At 36.6% G+C, this 23,527-nt stretch overlaps 2 protein-coding genes across 2 annotated transcripts; both read right to left on the reverse strand.

The window, feature by feature from the left end:
* Positions 1-7,295: 7,295 nt before the first annotated feature.
* On the reverse strand, positions 7,296-11,451 carry LOC129876076 (uncharacterized protein At4g26450). The gene is made up of 4 exons (XM_055951382.1): positions 8,889-11,451; positions 8,458-8,647; positions 8,228-8,282; positions 7,296-7,802 (listed from the first exon to the last, which is right to left on the reverse strand). The coding sequence occupies exons 1-4, from the start codon at positions 10,745-10,747 to the stop codon at positions 7,750-7,752; spliced, it is 2,157 nt and encodes a 718-aa protein (XP_055807357.1). The 5' UTR covers positions 10,748-11,451; the 3' UTR covers positions 7,296-7,749.
* Positions 11,452-19,569: 8,118 nt separating this feature from the next.
* Positions 19,570-23,221, reverse strand: LOC129875868 (probable WRKY transcription factor 2). The gene is made up of 5 exons (XM_055951087.1): positions 22,748-23,221; positions 21,351-21,512; positions 20,470-21,254; positions 20,211-20,369; positions 19,570-20,068 (listed from the first exon to the last, which is right to left on the reverse strand). Exons 1-5 carry the CDS (start codon positions 23,219-23,221, stop codon positions 19,570-19,572), a joined length of 2,079 nt encoding a protein of 692 aa, XP_055807062.1.
* Positions 23,222-23,527: the final 306 nt, after the last annotated feature.

Raw genomic sequence — 23,527 nt, forward strand, 5'->3', positions numbered from 1 at the left:
ATAACAAGGTGCAAGAGATGAGCTGTTTTAAAAGACAAATACACATCATTATTCTTCAAAAGATTGTATGAACTACTTGCGGAAGACACACACAATCAAAGAGAAGTTCAACTTCATAGGAAGGTATCCAATAAGAGGCTGCAACAGCAAAAAAGAAAAGAAACAAAAAAGAAGAGGGGGGTTCAAAGATCTATGTGATTCAATGACCAATCAAATCCCAAAGATTTGTTCATCCAAATTTGACTCAACAAACAAGCAAGCTAGCATAATCAACATGATAAAATGCTTTGAAAAAGAGAGAATACATAATTACCCCCTTCAGCTATGACACTATTTTTAAAGAGACACTTAAACTTTGTGGGAGTCCTAATACCTCCTTGAACAATTTCAAAATGATATAAATACAACCTTTTCCGTTCAACCTCAGTTATAAGTAAGAAGGGGTAAATCACGCACCAATTACTATTTGTCATGTGTCAAATTCATTAATTTTCTATTTTTATTATGTTTTTCTTACTTTATTTCTATTCCTTTTCTTTTTTTCTTTTTTCTCTCTCCCCTCAATCATTCTTCAGCACTTAAACCCCTATACCCTCTGCTCCTCGCCATTGACCCATCCCTTCAGCTCCGGACAACCTTCGACATAGCCATTACAATTCATTTTGTTTCATCTTTGCTAAATAGCTCTAACCCTCTATTATTAATTATTTTTTTTTGTTTAGATAGGAGGATAAAGTGGGTTGAGAGATATGATTGAGGCTGCAAATTTTTTCATGTATCGCCGCTGCTATAGTCACCCCACCAACATTAGTCACTGCCAAATCACCATTAGATTGCCATCAAATTAACATTTTGAAAATCAAAATCATTACAGCTATGATGAATTGGAACTCTATTAAATTAAAATTAAAAAAAAATGATGGATAATAACTTCATAACAAAAATCAAAGAAAAAGCAGAAGACAGAGAACAATGATTTGTCGAGTTATAGGCTCAAGGAGAAAGAGCTTGAATAAACGAGGAGAGAAGATAAAGGGGGGGGGGGGGGGCAGGGAAGCAAGATGATGTGTACCAACAATTTGAGAAAGAAATTGAGCTAAGCCTAAAGAACAAGTTAGCTGAATTGTTCTTGAACAGGTGTGCCCTAGAGAGAAACTAAGAAAGCGAAGAGAGAAGCTTTACTGATTCCTTCTAATTCAATGCCTTTACAAAGGGAGTTAATCTCCTATTTATAGAACTGTAAAACAAAATCAGAATCTCATAGTTAGTTATAACTAACTGGGCTACAGTGATATAACAACCTAACAAACTATCACATGTCACTCACCTACCAATTAACTAAACTAACTAACTGTTATATTCCAACTGAATTTTGGAATTATTAATTGGCGCATATCAATACTTCCCCCTTGAGACCATCCTTGTCCTCAAGGATGAAAAGAAGGAAATTGTTGAATGAATGGTTGGTAATCCTCCCATGTACTGTCTTCTTCAGCAGTGTTAAACCATTTGATCAACAATTGAGTGAGTGGTTTGCCATGTCACTTGATTAATCGCCTGTCAAGAATAGCCTCTGGAGCCAGCAACACATGCCCATCATCTGAATGAACCAAGGGCAGAACAGCAGAAGCAGTGTGGGATCCCAACTTTCTCTTGAGCTGAGAGATGTGGAAAGTAGGATGGATCTTAGCATTGGGAGGCAAGGCTAAGGTGTAAGCAACAGGGCCCACCCTTGCTACGACTTGAAAAGGTCCAAAGAACTTTGCTGCCAATTTTTGGAAGTTATGAGCCTTCAAGGACACTTGTCTATAGGGCTGCAACTTCACATACACCCCATCACCCACTGCATACAGCCTTTCAATCCTTTTTTTATCAGCTTGTGTTTTCATCCTATTCTGAGCTCTTGCTAGGTGAGACTTGAGACTCCTTAGTGTAGCCTCCCTGGCTTGCAGACTTCTATCTACTAAGTCCAGTTGAGAGTCAAACGCCATGTAAGGGAGAAGAGGAGATGGTTTCTGTCCACACACCACTTCATAGGGGGTTAGGTTGATAGAGGTGTGGAAAGTGGTGTTGTACCACCATTCAACCAGTGAAAGTCATTGTGGCCACTCCTTAGGTTTATCAAAAGTCATACACCTCAAATAACCTTCCAAACACCTGTTGACTACCTCAGTTTGCCCATCAGTTTGTGGATGGTAAGCAGTTGAAGTTAGGAGAGACACCTTCTACAACTTAAACAACTCCTTCCAAAATCTGCTAGTAAACACAGCATCTCTGTCCGACACAATTGTCTTAGGCATGACATGGAGTTTGAACACTCCATCCATAAACAACTGAGCCACCTCCAAAGTTGTTTAGGGGTGCTTTAGTGCCATGAAATGAGCAGCTTTACTTAGTCTATCTACCACCACAAAAATAGCTTCCTTGCCTACAGCCTTAGGAAGACCCTCAATGAAGTCCATGGAAATATCTTGCCACACCTTATCAGGAATAGGCAAAGGCTGTAATAGGCCAGGGTATGCAACATTCTCACCCTTGCATTGTTGACACACCTCACAATGTCTAACAAATGAATAAACATCAGGTTTTATTCCTTTCCAGTAGAAGTCTTGTTTTAATCTTTGTACAGTTGCCCTCATGCCTAAATGACCCACCCCTAGAGCTGGTGTGATAGAAATCCATCAAATCTTTCTTCAGAGCAGGGACAGAGCCTACCATTATCTTTCCCTTCCTACTTAATATCCCAGCATGATACCTAAAATAGGGCTTGTGATCTCCTGCCTCCTGAATCTGCTGGATCAACTTCTGTAAGGAGGGATCCTGTGACCAAGAGGCCTTGACTGCCTCTAATAGTTGAGATTGTACCCCAGAGATACTGTTAAGCTGAACCATATCATCCTTCCTTGAAAGTGCATCAGCCATCACATTATCCTTGCCCTTTTTATAGTCAATAGAATAGTCATAACCAAGTAGCTTAATCAACCATTTCTGCTGACTTGGTGTAGTGATTCTTTGCTCCAACAGGTACTTTAGGCTATGGTGATCAGTTTTAATCACAAATGGTCTTCCTACTAATTATGGTCTCCATTTCTGTACTGCAGAGACCAGTGCAAGTAGCTCCCTTTCATATACTGATAAGGCTTGGTTCTTTGCACACAGACCTTGGCTAAAAAAAAGCAATTGGTCTGTTGTCTTGAAGCAACACAGCTCCAATCCCTCCTCCTGAGGCATCAGTTTCCACCACAAAGCTTTTGGAGAAGTCTGGAAGGGCCAGCACAGGTGTTGAGGTGATGGCAACTTTGATCATAAAGAGGTCTAGCAATGATTCCAAAACCCTGTATGAATCTTCGGTAGTAACCAGCTAAGCCAAGGAATCCCCTCAAACCTTTGAAGCCAGTTGGTTGAGGCCAGCCCAACACTGACTGTACTTTCTGAGTATCCATAGCTACTCCTGTTTCAGAAATAATGTGACCTAGGTAGTCAATCTGCTGAGTTCCAAAGTCACATTTACTTTTCTTCACAAACAACACATGGGATCTAAGTATCTTGAAAGTTTCCCCCAAATGAGACATGTGAGCAGTCCAGCTTTGGCTGTAAACTAGGATATCATCAAAGAACACAAGTATGAATTTTCTAAGATGTGGCTGAAAAATCTGATTCATCAGACTCTGAAATGTGGAAAGGGCATTGGTCAAGCCAAAAGGCATGACCATGAACTCATAATGGCCATGATGTGTTCTAAATGCAGTTTTTGGGATGTCAGATTCAAACATTCTGATCTGATGATAGCCAGATCTTAAGTCCAACTTAGAAAAATACTTGGCACCATGAAGTTCATCCAGTAGTTCTTCAATCATAGGGATGGAAAATTTATCCTTCACAGTGTGACTATTCAACTCCCTATAATCCACACACATCCTCCAAGTACCATCTTTTTTTTCACCATGACAATAGGTGAGCAATAAGGGCCGATACTGTGTCTTATCACACCAGATTGTAGTATGTCCTCCACCATCTTCTCAATCTCATCCTTTTGTACTGTGGGATATCTATATGGCCTAATGTTTATAAAAGATGTCCCCTCCTGTAAAATGATCTTGTGATCATGAAGCCTAGAAGGTGGTAACCCTTTGGGAACCTCAAACAGATCACCATATTCTTATAAGATGCACTCCAGATCCTTAGCCCCCTCTGCATCATTGTTTGGAATTGCTTCTATTGATAGTAGACTGCCAGTTTCCTCAAGTTGTTCCTCTTTATAAACCCCAACTGAAATCATGCAAAGCTCTGCTGGCTTTGCTAGCAATTTCTCCATGTTGTCCTGGTGTATCATCTTTACTGAAGCAGGTTGTATTCCTCTCAAGGAAATTTTGTGCCCCATAATAGTGAACTCCATTTTAAGTCTCCTGAAATTCCACATAATATCCCCCAATGTTATTAGCCACTGAATTCCCAAAACCATGTTGCATCCTCCAATAGGTAATACTAACATGTCAGAGTCAAATGAGACTCCTTGCATTTTCCAAACTAGTTTCTTGCACACAAAGTGACTCTAAATTTTCTTACCATCAGCAACAGATACAGCAAAAGGTGAAATAGCTATCATCACACAGCCTAGCTTCTTTGTTGTATTCAAGTCAAAGAAGTTGTGTGTGCTGCCAGTGTCAATCAATACATGGACTGCCTTACCCTTCACAGACACAGTGACTCATGGTTCTAAAATCACGTGATCCATTCATAACATGTACAGATACATGAGGCCGAATAGCCCCTTCATTATCAGTATCTAGGTCCGGACCAATCATGGCTAAAAATTCAGCAGGGTCTACCATCATATCTTCTTCTACTTCTATGGTTTCACCTTCCCCTTCCTCTACTTCCACGTAGAATAATTGTCTTTTCTTCTTGCAAACATGACCATAACTACATTTTTCATCACAGTTAAAACATAGACCTTTACTCCTTCTATCCTCCATTTCAACTGGTGATAACAACTTGGCATGTTTAAATGGAGTTTTTGGATTGCTGGGCAAGGTGGGGTTTTGAAATTTGGAAGTGGTTGAGGTAGGCTTATTTGGTTGGTTGACTCCATGGGAAAAAGAAGGATTTGTAGAGGTGAATATAGGCATATTTCTGGGTGTGGGAAGTATAGATGTTCCGGAAAACACTTGCTTCTGGACAGCTAATGTTTACTCCTGAATTCTGGCCAAGTTAACTACCTTAGCTAGTGTCCTTGGTGCAAGCATTTTAACAGGTAAGCCAATTTCTGGTTTCAACCCTCTAACAAAGCAACTCACAACATAATCACACCATAATCCTCTGATAGTTCAACTCTAGTTAGCAATTCATCAAAAAGATCGACATAGTCTTGAACAGAGTTTACCTGCCTCAAAAGTCTTTAAAGTCGCCCATTGGATCATCAAATAGTTTAGCCCCAAACCTGGCATAGAGGCTTCCTACGTACTCAGTCCATCGTGGCCAATCTCTTGAAATCCTGTGCTTCATGTAAGATTGGTGCCATTGGAGTGCCTTGCCCTCCAAGTTGCAAGATGCCAGCTTAACCTTTGAATCCTCCGGAGTTTCGTCTACATCGAAAAATTGTTCGCAACTGTAAAGCCATTCCTTCAGTCCTTGGCCATCAAACTTAGGAAAATCCATCTGGTAATTACGAGTTGGCAACTGATAATTTCCAGGTTTGTTTTCCCCCATGAATTCCCTCAGGTACCTCGTTTCCCCGCACATCTGGTCTGACACCATTGGTGTTCATAGACGTTGATAACAACCTTCGAAATTCTTCCATGGCCTGAGCCACACTAGCATTCACAGACTGTCGAATCTCAGTGACAGAGGTGGTTACTCCTTCCATGGAGTTTTTGAGATTGTCGACCTCCTTGCGCAGCTCCTGCATTCTTGTGTTGTGATCCCCCATTGCCACAGATCAGAGAACCTCTTGCTCTGATACCAATGATGTGTACCAACAATTTGAGAAAGAAATTGAGCTAAGCCTAAAGAACAAGTTAGCTGAATTGTTCTTGAACAGTTGTGCCCTAGAGAGAAACTGAGAAAGAGAAGAGAGAAGCTTTATTGATTCCTTTACAGATTCCTTCTAATTCAATGTCTTTACAAAGGGAGTTAATCTCCTATTTATAGAACTGTAAAACAGAATCAGAATCCCATAGTTAGTTATAACTAACTGGGCTACAGTGATATAACAACCTAACAAACTATCACGTACCACTCACCTACCAATTAACTAAACTAACTAACTGCTATATTCCAACTGAATTTTGGAATTATTAATTGGCACATATCACAAGAAGATACTGGAAAAATGAACATAAGCAAAGAGTTCGATGAAGAAGATAAGAGGAAAAAAGAATTGAAAAATAAATCGAACTAAATAAAGTATTAAAAAAAATTCACAATGTAACAGATGCTCAAAAAAAATTAAAAATATTAACTTTTGCTTATCTCATGTTCTATTGATGAGTGAAGTATTCTCCATGTCATGTGGGGGCATAAAAGGGTAATTCAACTTGAACAAGAATAAGGGGGTATTAGGACCCCCGCAATGTTAAACTGTCTGTTTGAAAATAGTGTCATAGTTGGAGGGGGTAATTATGTATTCTCGCTTTTGAAAAACATGTGATGATGTTTGCAGGTACATACACGAGTACATGACTTACCGATTCTAGCTTAACCAAATTTCAATGAGTGGAGGTTTTATTTGTCAAGAAGCATAAAGGACATAAGAGGTCAAAAAGAATAAAAGAAAGGTGTGGCACAGCCACAGGTTACAATACAATGTACAGAGTACAGACTCTTTTTGTTAACTCTATTTATACTTAACAGCCAACAGGTTTCAAGGAGCAGAATAATTGTTGTAGTTTTGGTTAAAATTAAAAACAACTAAACCACACAGTTGTTACATGGTTACAATTTTGTCTGAGGCTTCAATTTGGTTTCTAACACAGCCACAGGTTACAATACAATGTACAGAGTACAGACTCTTTTTGTTAACTACTTAACTCTATTTATACTTCAACAGCCAACAGGTTTCAAGGAGCAGACTAATTGTTGTAGTTTTGGTTAAAATTAAAAAAAAATAATTTTGCCTGACAGAGACAGGCTTCAATTTGGTTTCTTAAAAGTTTTCATCAACTGAACCAAGTTAATTGTATGCCAAAACACTGCTATAGATCTTCCAGTATAGCTTTTCAATCCAGCTGATGAAATCTTGCTTTAGCAAGCATATATGTAGACAGCAGCGCAATAAAGGAGGTAGTTGACCACTAAAATTTCAACGTAGTAGTAACTTTTTCCAATTCAAACAAGAGGTTAATCAGAAATGAGTTACAAAAAACCACACTGCTGCCTAACTTCATACAAGAGGGAGAGGGAGGGGGGAGGAATACTTCATGTGCTAGAAACAAACAAGATTTTGCGTAAGGCATACAATGTTACAAAGTTGCACTACTAAAGAGCTAGTTTTGACAACTGGCATTAGGCATAAAGAAAACATTGTGATAATACACCAGCCCCAGGGCTTTTATCTAGTGGTAAGAGCGCAGCGCGCGATGTGAGGATTAGGCACACATCACAGGTTCGAAACTTGCCACAGAATTTAAGTGGAGAAGGGTAGAGAGCAAGCCCATTATCCACCTGAGTTTTGAACCATGCGCCACTGACCCTTGGGATTTCTTGGTTATCAAAATAAATACATCTCAAGAAAACCTGGATAGTAGCACCTCAAAATGGCTTTCCAAATTCTTGTGTCGGCTGCTCCCAAGGCGTCAGAAAGCCTACAGAAAATACATTCAGCATGCTTAGATAAGAAAATAGACCTCAGACACCTAGTATATTAATTCTTATCCATCAAAAGAGATGAGCAGAAAAGTGCGGACATTTTTGTACATGCTTATAGCCAATAAGCAGAACATTAATCTGCTGGTAAGAAAAAGAACAATAGTTTCTCAAAGAATGAAGCACTGAAAAGTACTGCAAGCCACTTCATCAACAAATGAAATTAGGTAATGGGCTATCTTTATCAAAGGAACATGGTTTCATAATATGCATAATCAGAATCAGATGAATGCTGATAACATCAATGACTGCATTAACGCATGGACAGGTACGCGCACGCGCGCACATACACGGGGCATTGCATCCAGAGACAACTCAATAACTAAGTTCAGATCAAAAAGTTTTGCTAAGATCTTTGGCATACTTATCGGAATTTCTCCCAAGGACATATATATTGAATCATCATCACCAAGCATGCCCTGAAGAAAAAAGAAAAATGATTAAGAAAAAATAGATAGGTGTTTTCAAAAGCATTCAACAGGAGGTTTGCATATTAATGAAAGTGAAACAAAGAAGACTAACAGTAAAATGGCCATATTTAATGCATTACAATATCACTGCAAAAATTCCCGATGAGAACTGTGACGCTAGTACCTCTTCATTATGGAGGCCCATATCATTGTGCAAAGAATTTATATCTTCTGGTAGAGGAGAACAGTTTGCTATATCATTCCCAAGTAATTCTGAAATCATAAGTCCATAACCATCCTGAGAGTGGGGTATATTGTTGGTACTATGTGCATTATCAGAAAAGCCATCTGTTCCAGTGAATACAACTTCAGACCTGTGTAGGACATTCACAATTAGAAAAGAACCTATTGCAAGCAAAGTAGATCAGGTACAACCATCTTATGGAAACCATTTTTTTAAGGAAAAAAAAAGTTAATAGTAATCATAATAATACAAACTCTATAAATCAGTTAAATCAACAAGAAAATGAAATCAGTAATCAATTCAACAAAATGAAACTTACACAAAAGAAAAAGTGATGTAAAAGGACAAGTAAATTAGAGGTGTAGACTTACCTTCTCTCAGGGTTATTGAAAGCCTTCTCTTCTTGTTCAGAATCATTTTCCAAATCAATCACCTCAACATCTCTCCCATCAAAGCTTGATTCAGCATAGTTACTTGTTATATTAGAGTTGCTACTCATAGTCAGATGAATATCAACTGGCACTTCTTGTTTTACACCTTCAGTAATCACCGGGAAGATATGAACAGGATCAGCATCATGATTCTCATTCACATCAGAAGTTTCCATAAGATTGAGATCAAAAGCCTTAAAGGAACTGGGCAGAACTTGCTTCTCCGTGAAGTCACTGCCCAGCCTCGCATCACCCTCGGGTATCATAGAAATGTCTACCAATCTCTTCTCCTCAGATGGAAATATTAATGGCTCACTATGTGATCTCCTTGGTTCCTGTGAAGTCTGCTGCTTTTCCATTGAATTAGAATGGAACAGAAAGACATCTGAGAAAGTACTTGTTAATGAAGCCAATTCTCTAGGTCTCTTAGTTCCTCCCTTACATTCATCATTTTCATCCAATTCTCGTTTCTCACCTCTTCCCATGGCGATAGAACTGCAAGTTTCAATTTCAGTTAGTCCCTCTATTTTCTCTTCCTCCCTCATTAACGTACTTTTAGGAAAGGATGAAGAACTTGTCTCATTTAACTGCTTAATGGCATAAGTTAGACATGTTTCTTCCTCCATGGACTGTGGTTTCAATTTGTCAGAATCAAGGCTTTTCCCATGATGGCTTTGATCTGATAAAATGACACCAGGGGAAGCATCCACAGGGATGTCTTGGGAATGCACTTCAATTTCTTTAGGAAGCTCACTCGCATGAGCATCCTCATCTTCAGAATCATGACAGACTTTCAAACCTCTGTTTGCCAATGAAGAACGTGTTCTCGTGGGAACCTTAGCAAACCTGCATAAGCTAAGTAAATCATTATCAGTCATGCAGGTCTGGTTATGTTCTTTGCTGAGCAACTTGACTTCTATATCATCGTTTACAGCTATTTTCTCCAACCCATCACTACTGTTGGCAAGATTAACAGGATCAGCTTCTTTTTCCGACATTCCAATGTCTTCAGACTTCTTTGGTTCAGGTTCACCATCTGATGGGAGATCACTTCCAGTGTTGATGGGACCTGTCTCTTTACCAGAATCTCCCGGGGAAGGTTTTGGATCACTGCCCATTGACTCCCCAGCACTCTCTATATCTGGATTTTGTTTACCAGGAACTGAACTTGGTACCATCCCATTATCTTTAGCCACTTGCTGTTCATCTCTATCACGTGGGACAGCGTCATCTTGATCATTCACATTGGGGTACGCCCTGGCTCTATCTGATGACCCAGTCCTTTGCAATTCTCGATTGAACTCAGAGCTTCGAAAGGACTCATTTCTTCTCCTTCCTCTCATATAATTTCTTGAGCCCACTGGGTCATATTCATCAGGAAACCTTCTCCTACCAGGACCCACATCACTCTCCAAATGCGAAAGAGTTGATGACTGGCCTTCATCAATATCCTGTTGCTTAAATCCCTGAAAATTCCCAACTGGGTTCTTTAAGCTACCATTTGGCAATTTCCCTGAAAGAGCATTCGGTGGCAGCAGCCCCTTGGAAACAAGGTACTCAGCTGCTAACCGTCCAGCTTCCATGAACATGTCGTTTCCCTGCGAAGGTTGCTGAAATCCAAACTGCTTCGACTGTCCACGCCCAAATCCACCTCGGTTATAGTTTCTGTACTCTGAGTTGTGCAATCCACGACCTCTCCCTGATCCATCGGGTGAAACCCGAGAAGCAGTAGCCACACCACCCATCCCCATTGAACTAGACTTATACCCACCTACCGGACTTCGAAGCCTGGCGTGCATTTTAAAAGGAATAGACACTCTAACTTCACCAGCAAGAGGTTTCTAACTTTCCCAAATCCAGAAAAAAGTTCTCAATGATTCAATTTTTCATCAATACAAACAATACTTAACACAGTTTGGTTCCTGAAATACTGATTTCTCCCAAAAAAATCACCTCCTCAAATGAAAAACAATAACTATAATCCAAATAATTGGCAAATGATTTTCAAGCTAAACACCAGCAGTATCTATAAACCCTTTTTCACAAAGCTAATCATTCTTCCAAAATCAAACCCTAATACCAAACACTCAGTAATCTAAAATTCATTTCATCCCAACAGATCTGGTAAACCGAAGAAATCAAAAATTCAGCATAATTTATTTATTTTTTACCTTTTTTTAGAGAACGAAGCAGCTGATAATTCTCGAGCTTTAGGGTTTCAGATCCATTTCAAATCATCATCAATCGTACCCCTCCTCCTCCTCCTTCACATTTCCATCAATGAAGCTACTGTACACATAAATTTGCATAGAAATCGATCAAATTTAACACAGTTTATGCTTTTTCAAGTTTGAAAAAATCTGATCTGCTCAATGAAATTCAAACTTTACTGGGATTTTAGTCCTTCAATAGTCTTATAGATTGGACTAATATGGAAAGCAATAGAAGAGAAAATGGAGCTAAAGAAGTCCAATTTATGCATTTGTGCAGATTTTTTTACGAGAGAAATGTGATGGTTGATATTGTTATAGTGTTAAAAATACGGGACCACAAGAGATATTGTTAATTTGTTATGGACTTATAGTGTCAAAAATATAGACCATAAGATTTTAAAAACAAAAAAAAACAAAGAAGAAATTAATGGATTTCTTTTTATCTTCATTTAAGCTAAATTTGGTGTGTAATTATTAGAATAGTAATTATGTTGTTTACCTCCCTCTGTTTCTTTTTAGTTGTCATATTGTACTTTTTGAGAGTTAATTTGACTAATTTTTAAAGTTAAATTAAATTATATTAATAATTAAAATTATATATTTAAAAAGTATACGAAAAATACTATAAATTGTAATTTTTTTAATATCAATATAATAAAAAAAAATATTTTAAAATATTGGTCAAAATTCATATCGTTGACTCTCAAAAAAAAAATTATGACAACTAAAAAAGAACGGATGGAGTAGTAATTACACAGCATGGTAATTATAAATATTTATTTGTTTGTCCTAATATAATTACAATGTAATTTTCATAATCATGTTTGATTGTGTTGGTATAAGTACATAGTTAAATTATTTTTAATAACAACATAGAGTGTAGCGTCATATAATGGGGTATGAGGAGGGTACAATGTACGGGGATCTTGCCACTACTTTAAAGATATGTTTTTAATAGACACTCTACTCCATCCTCTGTTAATAGACAGTATGCAATATTGCCCTTCATAGAATAATCTGAGTACCAAGCTGGTTATCTTTTCTCCCTAGTTAACCGTCGAACTTGTGGAGTTTTGATCTCAGTTTGTTCTTGTTCTTGTTTTTTGTGCTCTGGTGCTGCCTTAGAAGAAACTGGAGCTTCTTCTATTTCTTCAACTTCAACTATAGTAGTCTCTGATTTTTCTTTCGAAGTGCTATCTTTTTTTGCTTGTATCTTATTTTCAACAAACACAACATCCCTATTAATTACCACCTTGCGGGCAGTGGAATCCCACAAGCGATACCCTTTGACTCAATCAGCATACCCTAAGAAAATGCATTTTCTAGATTTCGAATCTAATTTCAATTTTTCTTGGGTGTTGTACATAACATAAGTAGGACTTCCGAATATATGTAAGCGAGAATAATCAGTTGGTTTTCCTGTCCACATCTCCATTGGCGTTTTCAGATCAATTGCGGTTGATGGTGACCGATTGATCACATAACAGGCGGTTTTGACTGCTTCTGCCCAGAATGTTTTTTCCAACCCTGCAGTTGCCAACATAGCTCTTGTTCATTCCAACAAGGTTCTTTTCATCCGCTCTGCTACTTCATTTTGTTGTGGAGTATATGCCACTGTAAACTGCCTTTTAATATTTTCTTGTTTACAGAAGTTATTAAATTCATCACTAGTGTATTCTCCTCCATTATTTGTCCTCAAACACTTGATCTTTTTCTCAAATTCAAGTTCCACCCGCCCTTTGAACTCTTTGAAAACCAAAAACACATCTGCCTTTCTTTTGATTGGATACACCCAACTTCTCCTGGAGTAATTATCGATAAATGACATAAAATATTTTGCTCCTCCTAGGGACTCCACTGGTGCTTGCCAGACATCAGAGTGGACCAGATCTAATATTTCCTTGCTTTTAACAGAAGAACTGTTAAACTTCAGTCTATATTGCTTACTGGTAACACAATGCTTAGAAAATGGTAGTGAAACCTTTTTGAGCCCTCGAAGAAGCTTTTGCTCAGTAAGATTCTTCAAACCCCATTTCGATATATGGCCAAGTTTATAATGCCATATCATCGTTGATTCTTCAAATGAACTTGCTGACACGATTGATGTTTTTACTTCTTGTTGTGTTTCACCTTTAAGCACATATAGATTTGCAGCAAGTTTTTCTGCTTTTATCACTATAAGCGCTCCTTTTGATATTTTTATGACTCCACCATGAGTCTTATATGAACATCCATTATCATTTAATTGTCCTAAAGATAATAGATTCTTCCTCAAGTCTTTTACATGTCGTACCTCTTGGATTATGCGTACCGTGCCATCATACATCTTTATTTTGATGGACCCAATACCAATAACATCTAAAGCATGATCGTCTCCCATGAACACAAATCCTCTTGAGATGGGATTATTTTGATGGAACCATTCTCTCCGGAAAGTCATGTGTCATGTTGCTCCTGTGTCCATGATCCAGACATCAGTGAAACATTTTCTGCGTTCATTATTTGATATTGCTTTACTACATAAAATATCGACATCATTCGAGGTACTTGCAACATTCCCTTGAGTATCTGATGACTCAGGGTGTTCAATATTCTTCTTGAACCGACAATCTTTCTTGAAGTGCCCTTTCTTCCCATAGTTGTAACACTTGATATTCTGCTTACTTCTTGATTGAGATCTACCATGATTGTGACTCCCACTGGGGCCATGTTCCGTTGGTCTTCCTCTCACCATCATCAAAGCTTCAGCTTGCTGCGAACTTACTTGTCTGTCTTTCATATTTTTGTATCGATTTTCTTCTTCTATGACAACAGCTGTAATTTCATCAAAAACTAGACTATTCGTATTGTTTGTCAGGTTGATGATGAGTTGATCATACGAGTCAGGCAGACTTTGAAGTAGAAGCTCCGCACATTCAGTCCTCTCTATTTTGCAATCCATTATTATAAGTTGCGAAAACAGAATATTCAAAGTATTGATGTGTTCAGTAACCGACATGGACTCTGCCATTCAAAGAATATACAATCTTCTTTTTAAGAAGATTTTATTATGCAAAGACTTGGTTTCATACAATCCCGTAAGAGTATCTCATATTTTTTTCACCGTCCATTTTTTAGCCATACTAGACAACACTTAATCAGCTAGTGCCAAGTGTAGATCAGCAACTGTGTTGCTGTCTATGTCGTTCCACTTGGTGTCATCAGTAAAGTATGTGGGCCTGCCTTCAATTGCAGCTAAGCAATTGTCTTTTCTCAATATCGCTCTTATTTTCATTTTTCACAATGAAAAATTAGTCCCATTAAAATTTTTCAACGTCAAACTTTATTGTACTCGACATTGTTATTTGTTTCACTCTTCTAGATTGTTTTTGAATATTCTTGCGAACAATCATGATAAATTGTACTGTCACTGAATTTTACTATTTACAAAAATTTACTATTCCCAGATAGTACATTCGCATAAAACAGACAGAATAACCGAGGGCTATGATACCACTGTTGGGGGAGAAAGCAATACAACTAAAGTTTGATATGATAATAAATAATAAAAATAAATTGGACATGAGAATTTTATGTGAAAACCCCTCAAACAGATAGAGGGGAAAAACCACGGGGTAGAAGGATCTTACTATGATAATATGGGAATACACTGCTCTCAAATACAAGGAGAAAACAATAATTAACACTTCTCTCTTGTAAAAGGAACAACTCACTAAAGAGGACACTCAAGATTACAATATTTATCTTGGTGTATAACTCTTTTTGTGTTATTACTCTTTTGGATTGTATTTTGTGGAATGATCTAAATGAGGGCAAGAGACCCTTTATTTATAGGAAACTAGAAACGTGTAAAATCCACGTATTGCACCTCCCTTTTTGACAACGTGTTCAAAACGCGTTTTGTTCCCTTTTTGAATACGCGTTCAAAATGCATTTTATAGTATTCAACTATCTTGCAGGGACCGAGTATGAAAAGTAAGCTTCAATAATTGATTCCTGTTTGTTGATGAGTTGAACACAAGTTGGTTATGCAATTTGACTGTACAGTTGTTTCTGCTCATAATTTTGATTGCATGCTGAAGTTTGAGTTTCCTTCAAAACTTTATGGACTCCATAGCATAACCTATTTAAATCTTAATATTATATTTTTTGAGTTTGATTTGTGTTGGATAGTTGTCAATAAGTATACCTGTGTAGTTCGATATCTCGTATTTGTGTACATGAAATTTACTCTATATAGTTTTAGATGTCAATCTAAGGCGAACAATAGTTTATATAGACATATTTGAAGGCATAATTTATTTGAATTAAAGTGCATTTGTGTTTTTGAAACAATCTAATTGCTAGAGTTCACAATTTGAAATATAATTTCGACAAGAGTTGTATTGTAGAGCTATATTTTCCATTTCTCATTGACTATGCCATTATGTTCACCATTTATCATCCTCATCTCAGGACACCTTTATCATGATGATACGATTTTATTAGACTACATGTAAGTCAAAAGCAAAAGAGAGAAAGATAACAACAATAACATACCTAGTGTAATTCCTTAAATGCAGTTTGGAGAGGGTAGAGTGTATACAAACCGTATTCTTATCTTATGAAAGTAGAGGGGTTGTTCTCAAAAAATTGTTCGCTCAAGTGCAGCAAATCAAAGTATTCACGAAAAAAGAAATTTACAGTAAATTTACAATGAAGAAAACATGTCAATTAATAGGGAAAACAATATAGTGTATTTAAAGAAAAGATAGTAATAACAACGAAATAATGTGATAACTGGAAAAAAAATGTGTATAAGACTAATACTACAACAGATACAGTGCCAACCCATCATGACCATCATCAAAAATTGAGAAGAAAAATCCTTGAATGGCATGAGCATAAGTGCTTCTCATTTCAGCTTAGCTTTTTGTGTCTTCATGTCTATTTAATACTCTTTTCATTTTAATTTATTTGTATTAATTATTACTTATTTGAACAGTCAAAGAATATATTATTTTGTTTATAATAATTTTTTCAAGTATGTTTTTACATATTTTGAGTTATTAACTATTGCGACTTATACAGATGTAGTTTCTAAATATATAAGTTTTATTTCAAAATTTTTGAAGATTTTATGTCTGAATTCACACCAAATATTACTTAGTTTGATTTTCTTATTCCGAATCAAGCCAAAAAAATTGAAAATCCATGATGTGTAACAATTTAACTTTGCCAATCATATTGTAAACAATAAATTTTTGAGACGAGAAAAATAAATAATCAGGACTGAAAAATTGAAGTAACAAAGTGTAATATTTGATTTCAAAATGTAGTGCGTGTTACAATCTCTATGATAATCCTCTGATTCTTCAAATAATATGAAACATGTTGAACTTGAATTTGATTTAGAGTCAAGGGCTTGAATAGCTTGATCTTGAATCTTCTCTTCAAATTTAGATTTGAATAATTTGTCACGAACACTTGTATGGTTATGACGAATAGTAAATATGAACAAGTAACTTGATCTTGATCTTCTTGATATTTTTCTTCGTTCTTGAACTTGAATTTGATTACTTGAACTTTGTAACTTTGTAGAGAATTTGCGGTCTTTGATCCACAAGCTCTCTTCTTGCTTCTTGTTCTTGAAAACTCTCTTCTCTCATAATAATGAGGACCCCTATTTATAGTTGTAGGGAGTGGTATAGGGGTGTGATTTGATTGGTTGGTTTGAACTGAACAATCAAATTTCTTTGGTGAAGAGTTTTAATTTGATTGGTCAGAACATGTCACATATACATGTGCCATTATTCTAGTGGCTCATTTAATTTGACTTAGATTGCCAAATAACTTCAACACGTGGCATGATTTTAGTGGCTTATTTAATTTGATTTGGATTACTACATAATTTTGGCACATGACATGATTCTAATGACTCATTTAATTTGACTTGAATTGCCAAATAAATTTGACACGTGGTGTGATTTTAGTGGCTTATTTAATTTGACTTAGATTGCCACATAACTTTGACACATGGTGTGCTTTTAGTGGATCATTTATTTGACTTGAATTGCCTCATCATTTGGACTATTTTCTTGAATTTAAGATAGTCCAAATTAATTTACAGATTTAAATCTAATATAATTTTAATGTTTACACATATTATACTAATACTAAAAGTGGGAAGAATGTTAGACAAAAGTTAGATTACAATTTTACCCCTACATTAAATTTAAATGTTATAAACTATTTAATAAATTAACTATTAAATAGCAAATCATCATATTAATATATGAATCAACCACCATAAACTCTCTTAAATATGAATTTTTTGTATTAATTTCATGCTACAGTAAATTCATGAATTTTTTATTTTGTTCATCTTCCAATTGGAAATATGAATGGTTATATTTGTCCTTCACCAAAAAAAAACATACAGATAAATACTCAATCATTTATAACTAACACAATTTAGTCAATGTAGTCTATTTTTTCATATCATTTGTTGAGTTTACATTTATGTTCCATACATTAATGATAATGTGGTAATTTGGAAGGGATGTTCGTTGTATTGTGGTTTAAAATATTATTAGTAGTATTGTTTAAATAGATATATATCATGAATATATTATTGTACTATTTATCATTTAATTAGATGTTTAATTATATTTAGATTTACTGTTTGTATTAATGTGAAGTAAATTACATAAATTTTATTTTCACTAACTCTCCATTATGTAAATATATGTAACTCCCACTAATTATACTCATTATGATCTTTACTACCACCTCTCATCCATGATCTCAAATAGATTAATATCATATTCATGACAACTCTTTGTGTTCTTCAATTCTATCCTATAAATAGTGACATTTGACACAATATTATACACACTTCAAAAAGTTAAAAAAAATATGTGAGAGAATCTCTATGCTCTCTTCTCTTATCTCTTTTATTTTGTTTTGTTTAATCTTTGTGTTTCTTGTTTGTTGTTATTGTACAACTTTCTATTGTTTTGTTATTTTTATTAAGAATTTACAGTGGTTTATTCCTCTGTATACATTAGTCTAGCATGTAATATTTTAGTAACCTTATTTGAATATTGTATTTGCACAATAATTAGTTATTTTTACTTAATGCACTTTTAGTGAAGTTTATAATTAAGATTGTATTCTTTTTATTAGAAACATATATGTACTTTCTACCATAAAAATAATTGATTTTTTTAAGTAAATACCAATAGATATGAAGGGGATAAAATCTGAAATTTACAATACAAAATTTACATGAAATATTTTGGGATAACTAAAAATTTAAATAATTTGATAGAAGACATCTGCAAAAACCAATACATCAATAGACAATAATGTAAAAGTCAATGACCATCTCTGAGTAATGCCAAAAAACACAAAAGAAAAATGAATTTACCAATGCCTAACTTGAAATCGCATAAAGCACATTGGATGAATGCGATTACAAGCAAACTTGAAGTCACATTCGATTTATAAAATGCACAGGCAAAATAGTATTTGTAAACAATTTAGAAAAATCCCATAGACAAAACATGCATATTGAATGTGATTTCAAGTCTGTTTATGAACACGATTTATGGTTGCTAATCGAGATGGTCATTAATTAGTAATATGATGTAGTTACATAAGGAAGAGAGCTACGGATTTGAGCCAATGAGGTCTATCTAATGCATGTTAAGGTTCATAATAGATCAATATGAACATTATGCAGAGCTGACCCATAATAAAATTAGTTGTTGTTGAACATTTTTTCGATTCCTTCTTTTATAACTAGAGCTCAAATAAGGAAGAGATAAGTGGAGCCTATGGTAGAATATACCAAGAAATCCATAGTAGAGTCCGACCACAAAATTTTCTGTACCCAAAAACTTTCAAAAAGAATTTCCTTTGAAGTCTTAATTATAAGGAGATATCACATTAGTATATCAATGCAAGCATTTCTAGAGCCTTTTGGGCAATCATTTCCAATTATACAACAAGAAACTGAAGCAAAAACTTCCAAAAAAAATGATGTTGATATAGTATTTTTTGGAAACATGGTCTTGTAGGATACTATAAGGGGGAAATGCCCATAAAACTAGAGAATAAACCAAGTTTAGGAACTAGTTGATCTTTCGAAACTCGAAAGAATACAAAACTATTAGAACCAAATAAGTTCTCAAAGTCAAGCACAAGGCTTGTGACACAATTAAGCGATATAAGTCTTGACTACGACGAGAATTTCTTACCTGTTGTATACTCTATCTGTCTAACTAATTCTGTCAGTTGTTGCTAGTTTGTATTTAAATTTGATACCAAATAGATGTAAGGCCAACATTTTCTTTGTTTCCTAGAACAAGACAAATGTTGGAGAACTTTTACATCTAAGGTCCAGGAGGCAATCCATTCACAACTTACTGATAAGTTGATGAGGCATTGGAGTAGTTCAAACTAGGATCTGGCATTGGTTCTCCTTCTGAAAGCACGAAATCAACATCGTTCACAGGTTGTGGCCATCCTGTATGTGGATTAACAGGAACTGAAAACTGGTGCTGATCAGAGTTGAATTCGGTCATAGCAAGACCGGTTAGACCTTGCTGCTGGTTAGTTTCGGAACTGTTAAATCCTGAAGTAGGGCCAAATGAGCCAAGTGGGGGAGCCCTTCCATAGCGCTTACTGGTGTTCTTAGTTTGTGTAGGTTCAGGCCTACCTACATGGCCTTTAGCATTAGTAGTTTTCGGGTGGGAACGAGACTTTGAAACACCTGAGTTAGCTTGGCTACTTTTGCGTTCTACAGGAACGTCATGGTTGTGCTTCCCATCATAACTGGTGATAACGGACTTCAGATCAAATGGGGCCCTCTCGACGTGTTTCCTGATATTGCAGCCAGGGTTTGTGCACTTGTAGTAACTCCTGGTAAAGGGAAGTAATCTATCAGTTCAAGCAAATAATTTAGTGTGTGATGTGTGAGTTAGGCGTAGGCCACAGATTCAAAATTACAATATTCCAAATTAGGAACTTTTAAGGATGAAATATGTAAATGAACATGACAAACCTAGGATATGGATTGCCTTTAACCATCTTTTGCCCGTACTTGCGCCAGCGATATCCATCATCAAGGATGTCTATCTCACTGATAGTTTGCACCACAATTCTTGGCTCCCTGGTTGGTCTACTGGCGCCACTTGTATCTGTTTCATCTAGCTCAATCTTCCTAGATTATCAAAGATCAAAGAGAGAAGAAAAATGGAAATCAGGTCCATATGATGTAAGCTATGGGATATCCTACGTATTAGTGCAGAAGATGTAAAAACCTTATTTTAGACTCAGACTCATCTCCTCCACCATCACAACCTAGAGATGCACCGCCACGAGTACCACGATCATCTTCATCGTTAGAAAAAGTAGATGATATGTCAACAGCATCCGCTGATCCCAGCAGATTTGAATGTAAAGTGGCCGATCCCCTGCAGTATTCAGTGTGCAAATCTGCTAATGATGTTTCATTAAGATTGTCGTTCTTCCCCTCGAGGTCTCCAACAATAGGTCCCTGTTGGATGGTTTCCAAAGCCATCTCACCATTAACATCTGTTCCAGTTGGATCCACATTGCCTAGTTGCATGTCACTAAATGAATTTGAAGATCCGAGGGCTGATATCCGGTTTGGCAGTGGTTTTGGGTGATTGTGAGCCCCATTGTATATAATTTCCATGACATGACCGTTATGATATCGCCCTATTTCCTTCTTGACAAGACAATTTGGATGAGTGCACTTGTAATAACTCCGAGGATACTCACTTCCTTTAACTTGGTTTTGCCCATATTTTCTCCAATTATAACCATCTTCAACTGAAGCATCACCATCAGTGTCCTCATCTTGCTTCTCATCAAGAGACAGAGAATGCTCCGTACTACCACCAATTACATTAATGGTCCTTACCTCTGGCATGATATCACTACCCCCGACATCCTCTTTAGTAGACAGCATAGGCAAATCAGTTGTTTCATTCCGTATCCGTTCATTTTCAGTTGCTTCCATATGAGTCTGAAGAGAGTTATTTGGATGAACTGAAACCTCTATTTGACAAGACGGATTAATCTGCAATGGAGAGTAACAACACATTCAGAGACTGGATATAGGCACAAAACTATGCAATATGCGTGTACGTGCGTGTGTGTGAAAGAGAGTGGTTACTCTGCCAGTCTCTATAATTGGATTGAAAGATAAAGAGGATGAATTATTGCTCCCAAAAGCAATCTCTTTCCTCTTATCTGCAGCTCCAGTCGTCAACATAAGGCTATTACTCTCGTTGCCTGTGGCACATGGTAATAGTCCAGTTGTAGGAGATGGATAAACCTGCAGTGGATTAAGTGAAGCTTTGACACAGGAAAAACTTATAAGAAAAATATTTTCAATTTAAGAACGGGGCAAGGTTTGTGTTCACTCCACCCTCCCTAGACCCTAGACCCCACTTAAGAGGAATGGGGTTAATGAAGATGTAGAAGCATGCAAGAAGAAGTAACACTCGGTTAAGCCCAAATGAAAAAAATATACATTCTAGTAAAAATGTGTATTTGAATCATATCTACACAAAAGCAATAATTTTGGTGGCTGATAGCTAGTTGGCAGCGAGTTTCCGGACACATCACACTTCTGCTAGGGTTGAGAGTACTTAGGAAAGAACCTTTGGAACATCAACAGCATACTATATTTAGTTCGGGAATCACAGGCTGCTGATTCACATTAACTATGCAGCTTCAACACACTTTCGAAAACTTCAACAAGAAAATACAGTTTACCACACATAAATCCACAAATATGGTCCACTAAATGAACCAGGGATCACTAGTGTGCTATATCCCTACCATTTGGTGTTACCAAACCTCTTTAACAGTTAGACAAATTCCAGTTTTCACAACATAATTCAGAGACTAACCTATAAAAAGCAAGACAAATCCCACCACATCATCTATGTGCTGCTTGCACAATACAAGACACTCAATCTAAACGGTCCCTAGGGCTTTGTTCTAGTGGTAAGAGTGCAACACGTGATGTGTGGATTAGGCGCATGTCATGAGTTCAAATCGTGTTGCAGACAAAAAGGCGGATACTTAAGTGGAGAATAATAGAGGGGCGAGTCCATTATTCACCAAGTTCGGGACCGTGCACCATTTGACTTCTGAGATTAATTTCTCAGTTATTAACAACAACAACAACAAAACAACAACAACAGCATATTCAGTGTCCACAAGTGGTGTTTTGGGAGGGTAGAGTGTATGCAAACCTTACCCTAACTCATAAAGATAGAGAGACTGTTTCTGATCGAACCTCAACTTAAAATAAAGCATTTCCAAGCAGTTTGAAAAAGAGAATATAGAAATAAGAGCAGTAACAACAACTAAGTAATGTGAAATGTGAGCAGCACACAACATACAGAGGAAAGAACAGTAAAGCCAACAAAATAATGGAATAACCGAAACACAAAAAAAACACAGGTGAATAGAAGAACAAAAACATTATTGAGATTTCTTTGTTATTAACAATAAAAGAGAGAGACATTCAATGTTAAACAGGAAGTGTGAGGTACATACCAGTGGATTATAGAGTAAAACAGGTGAATATAAGAGGATTGATGGACTGAGACCAGCAGCAATACTCAAATAAGGAGACTTAACTTCTTGATTCTGTGACATAGCAGGAGGTCCAAGTCCATCTGTATTCAGCCTCGGGACGTTAAATCCAGCTCTAGCTACCATTCTTTCCATGAGCCCTCCACGAGAACTCGTTTCCTGCTCTGATGGTGCACTCGACTTGACTGTTTGATCAGTCGTTGCACCAGTTCCAGCCCCATCCTTTCCATCAGAGAAAGAGTTGCACCAGGTGACATGCTCTTGAGACTCGACAACGAAGTTTCTGCATATACTTTCATTAGTTTCCTCCATATGAGGTGACCATCCTCCAAAATCATCAGCTAGTAGTGAAGATAAAAATGCTTTAGAGCTCGGGCTCGGGCTAGGTGGTATCCAATCTCCAATGTTAGAACCATGATCATCGAACCCCGCCATTAATCGTCAACACTTTAGTGCAAGCAACACAGAGGAGATTTAAACTGCAATATCAGGGAACCATATAAATGAACTTAATCCTCTAAGACTTAAATAACACAACCATTTCCTTAGTACTTCTAAACAATAGTAAGGAAATTACACAGTATAGTAATTACGACTACTTGTTCGTTTGTCATAACGTAAAAAGAATATGATATTCTAGGCCTAAGAGCTAATTCCACAATTTTCACAAAAAAGATTCAAAATAGAAAGAAGTAAATGCACGCAGAAGTCAAGGTGATTCAACATTTACTATATATACAT

Source organism: Solanum dulcamara, chromosome 12, assembly GCF_947179165.1.
Source record: "Solanum dulcamara chromosome 12, daSolDulc1.2, whole genome shotgun sequence".
In the NCBI taxonomy this organism is placed as follows: Eukaryota; Viridiplantae; Streptophyta; class Magnoliopsida; order Solanales; family Solanaceae; genus Solanum; species Solanum dulcamara.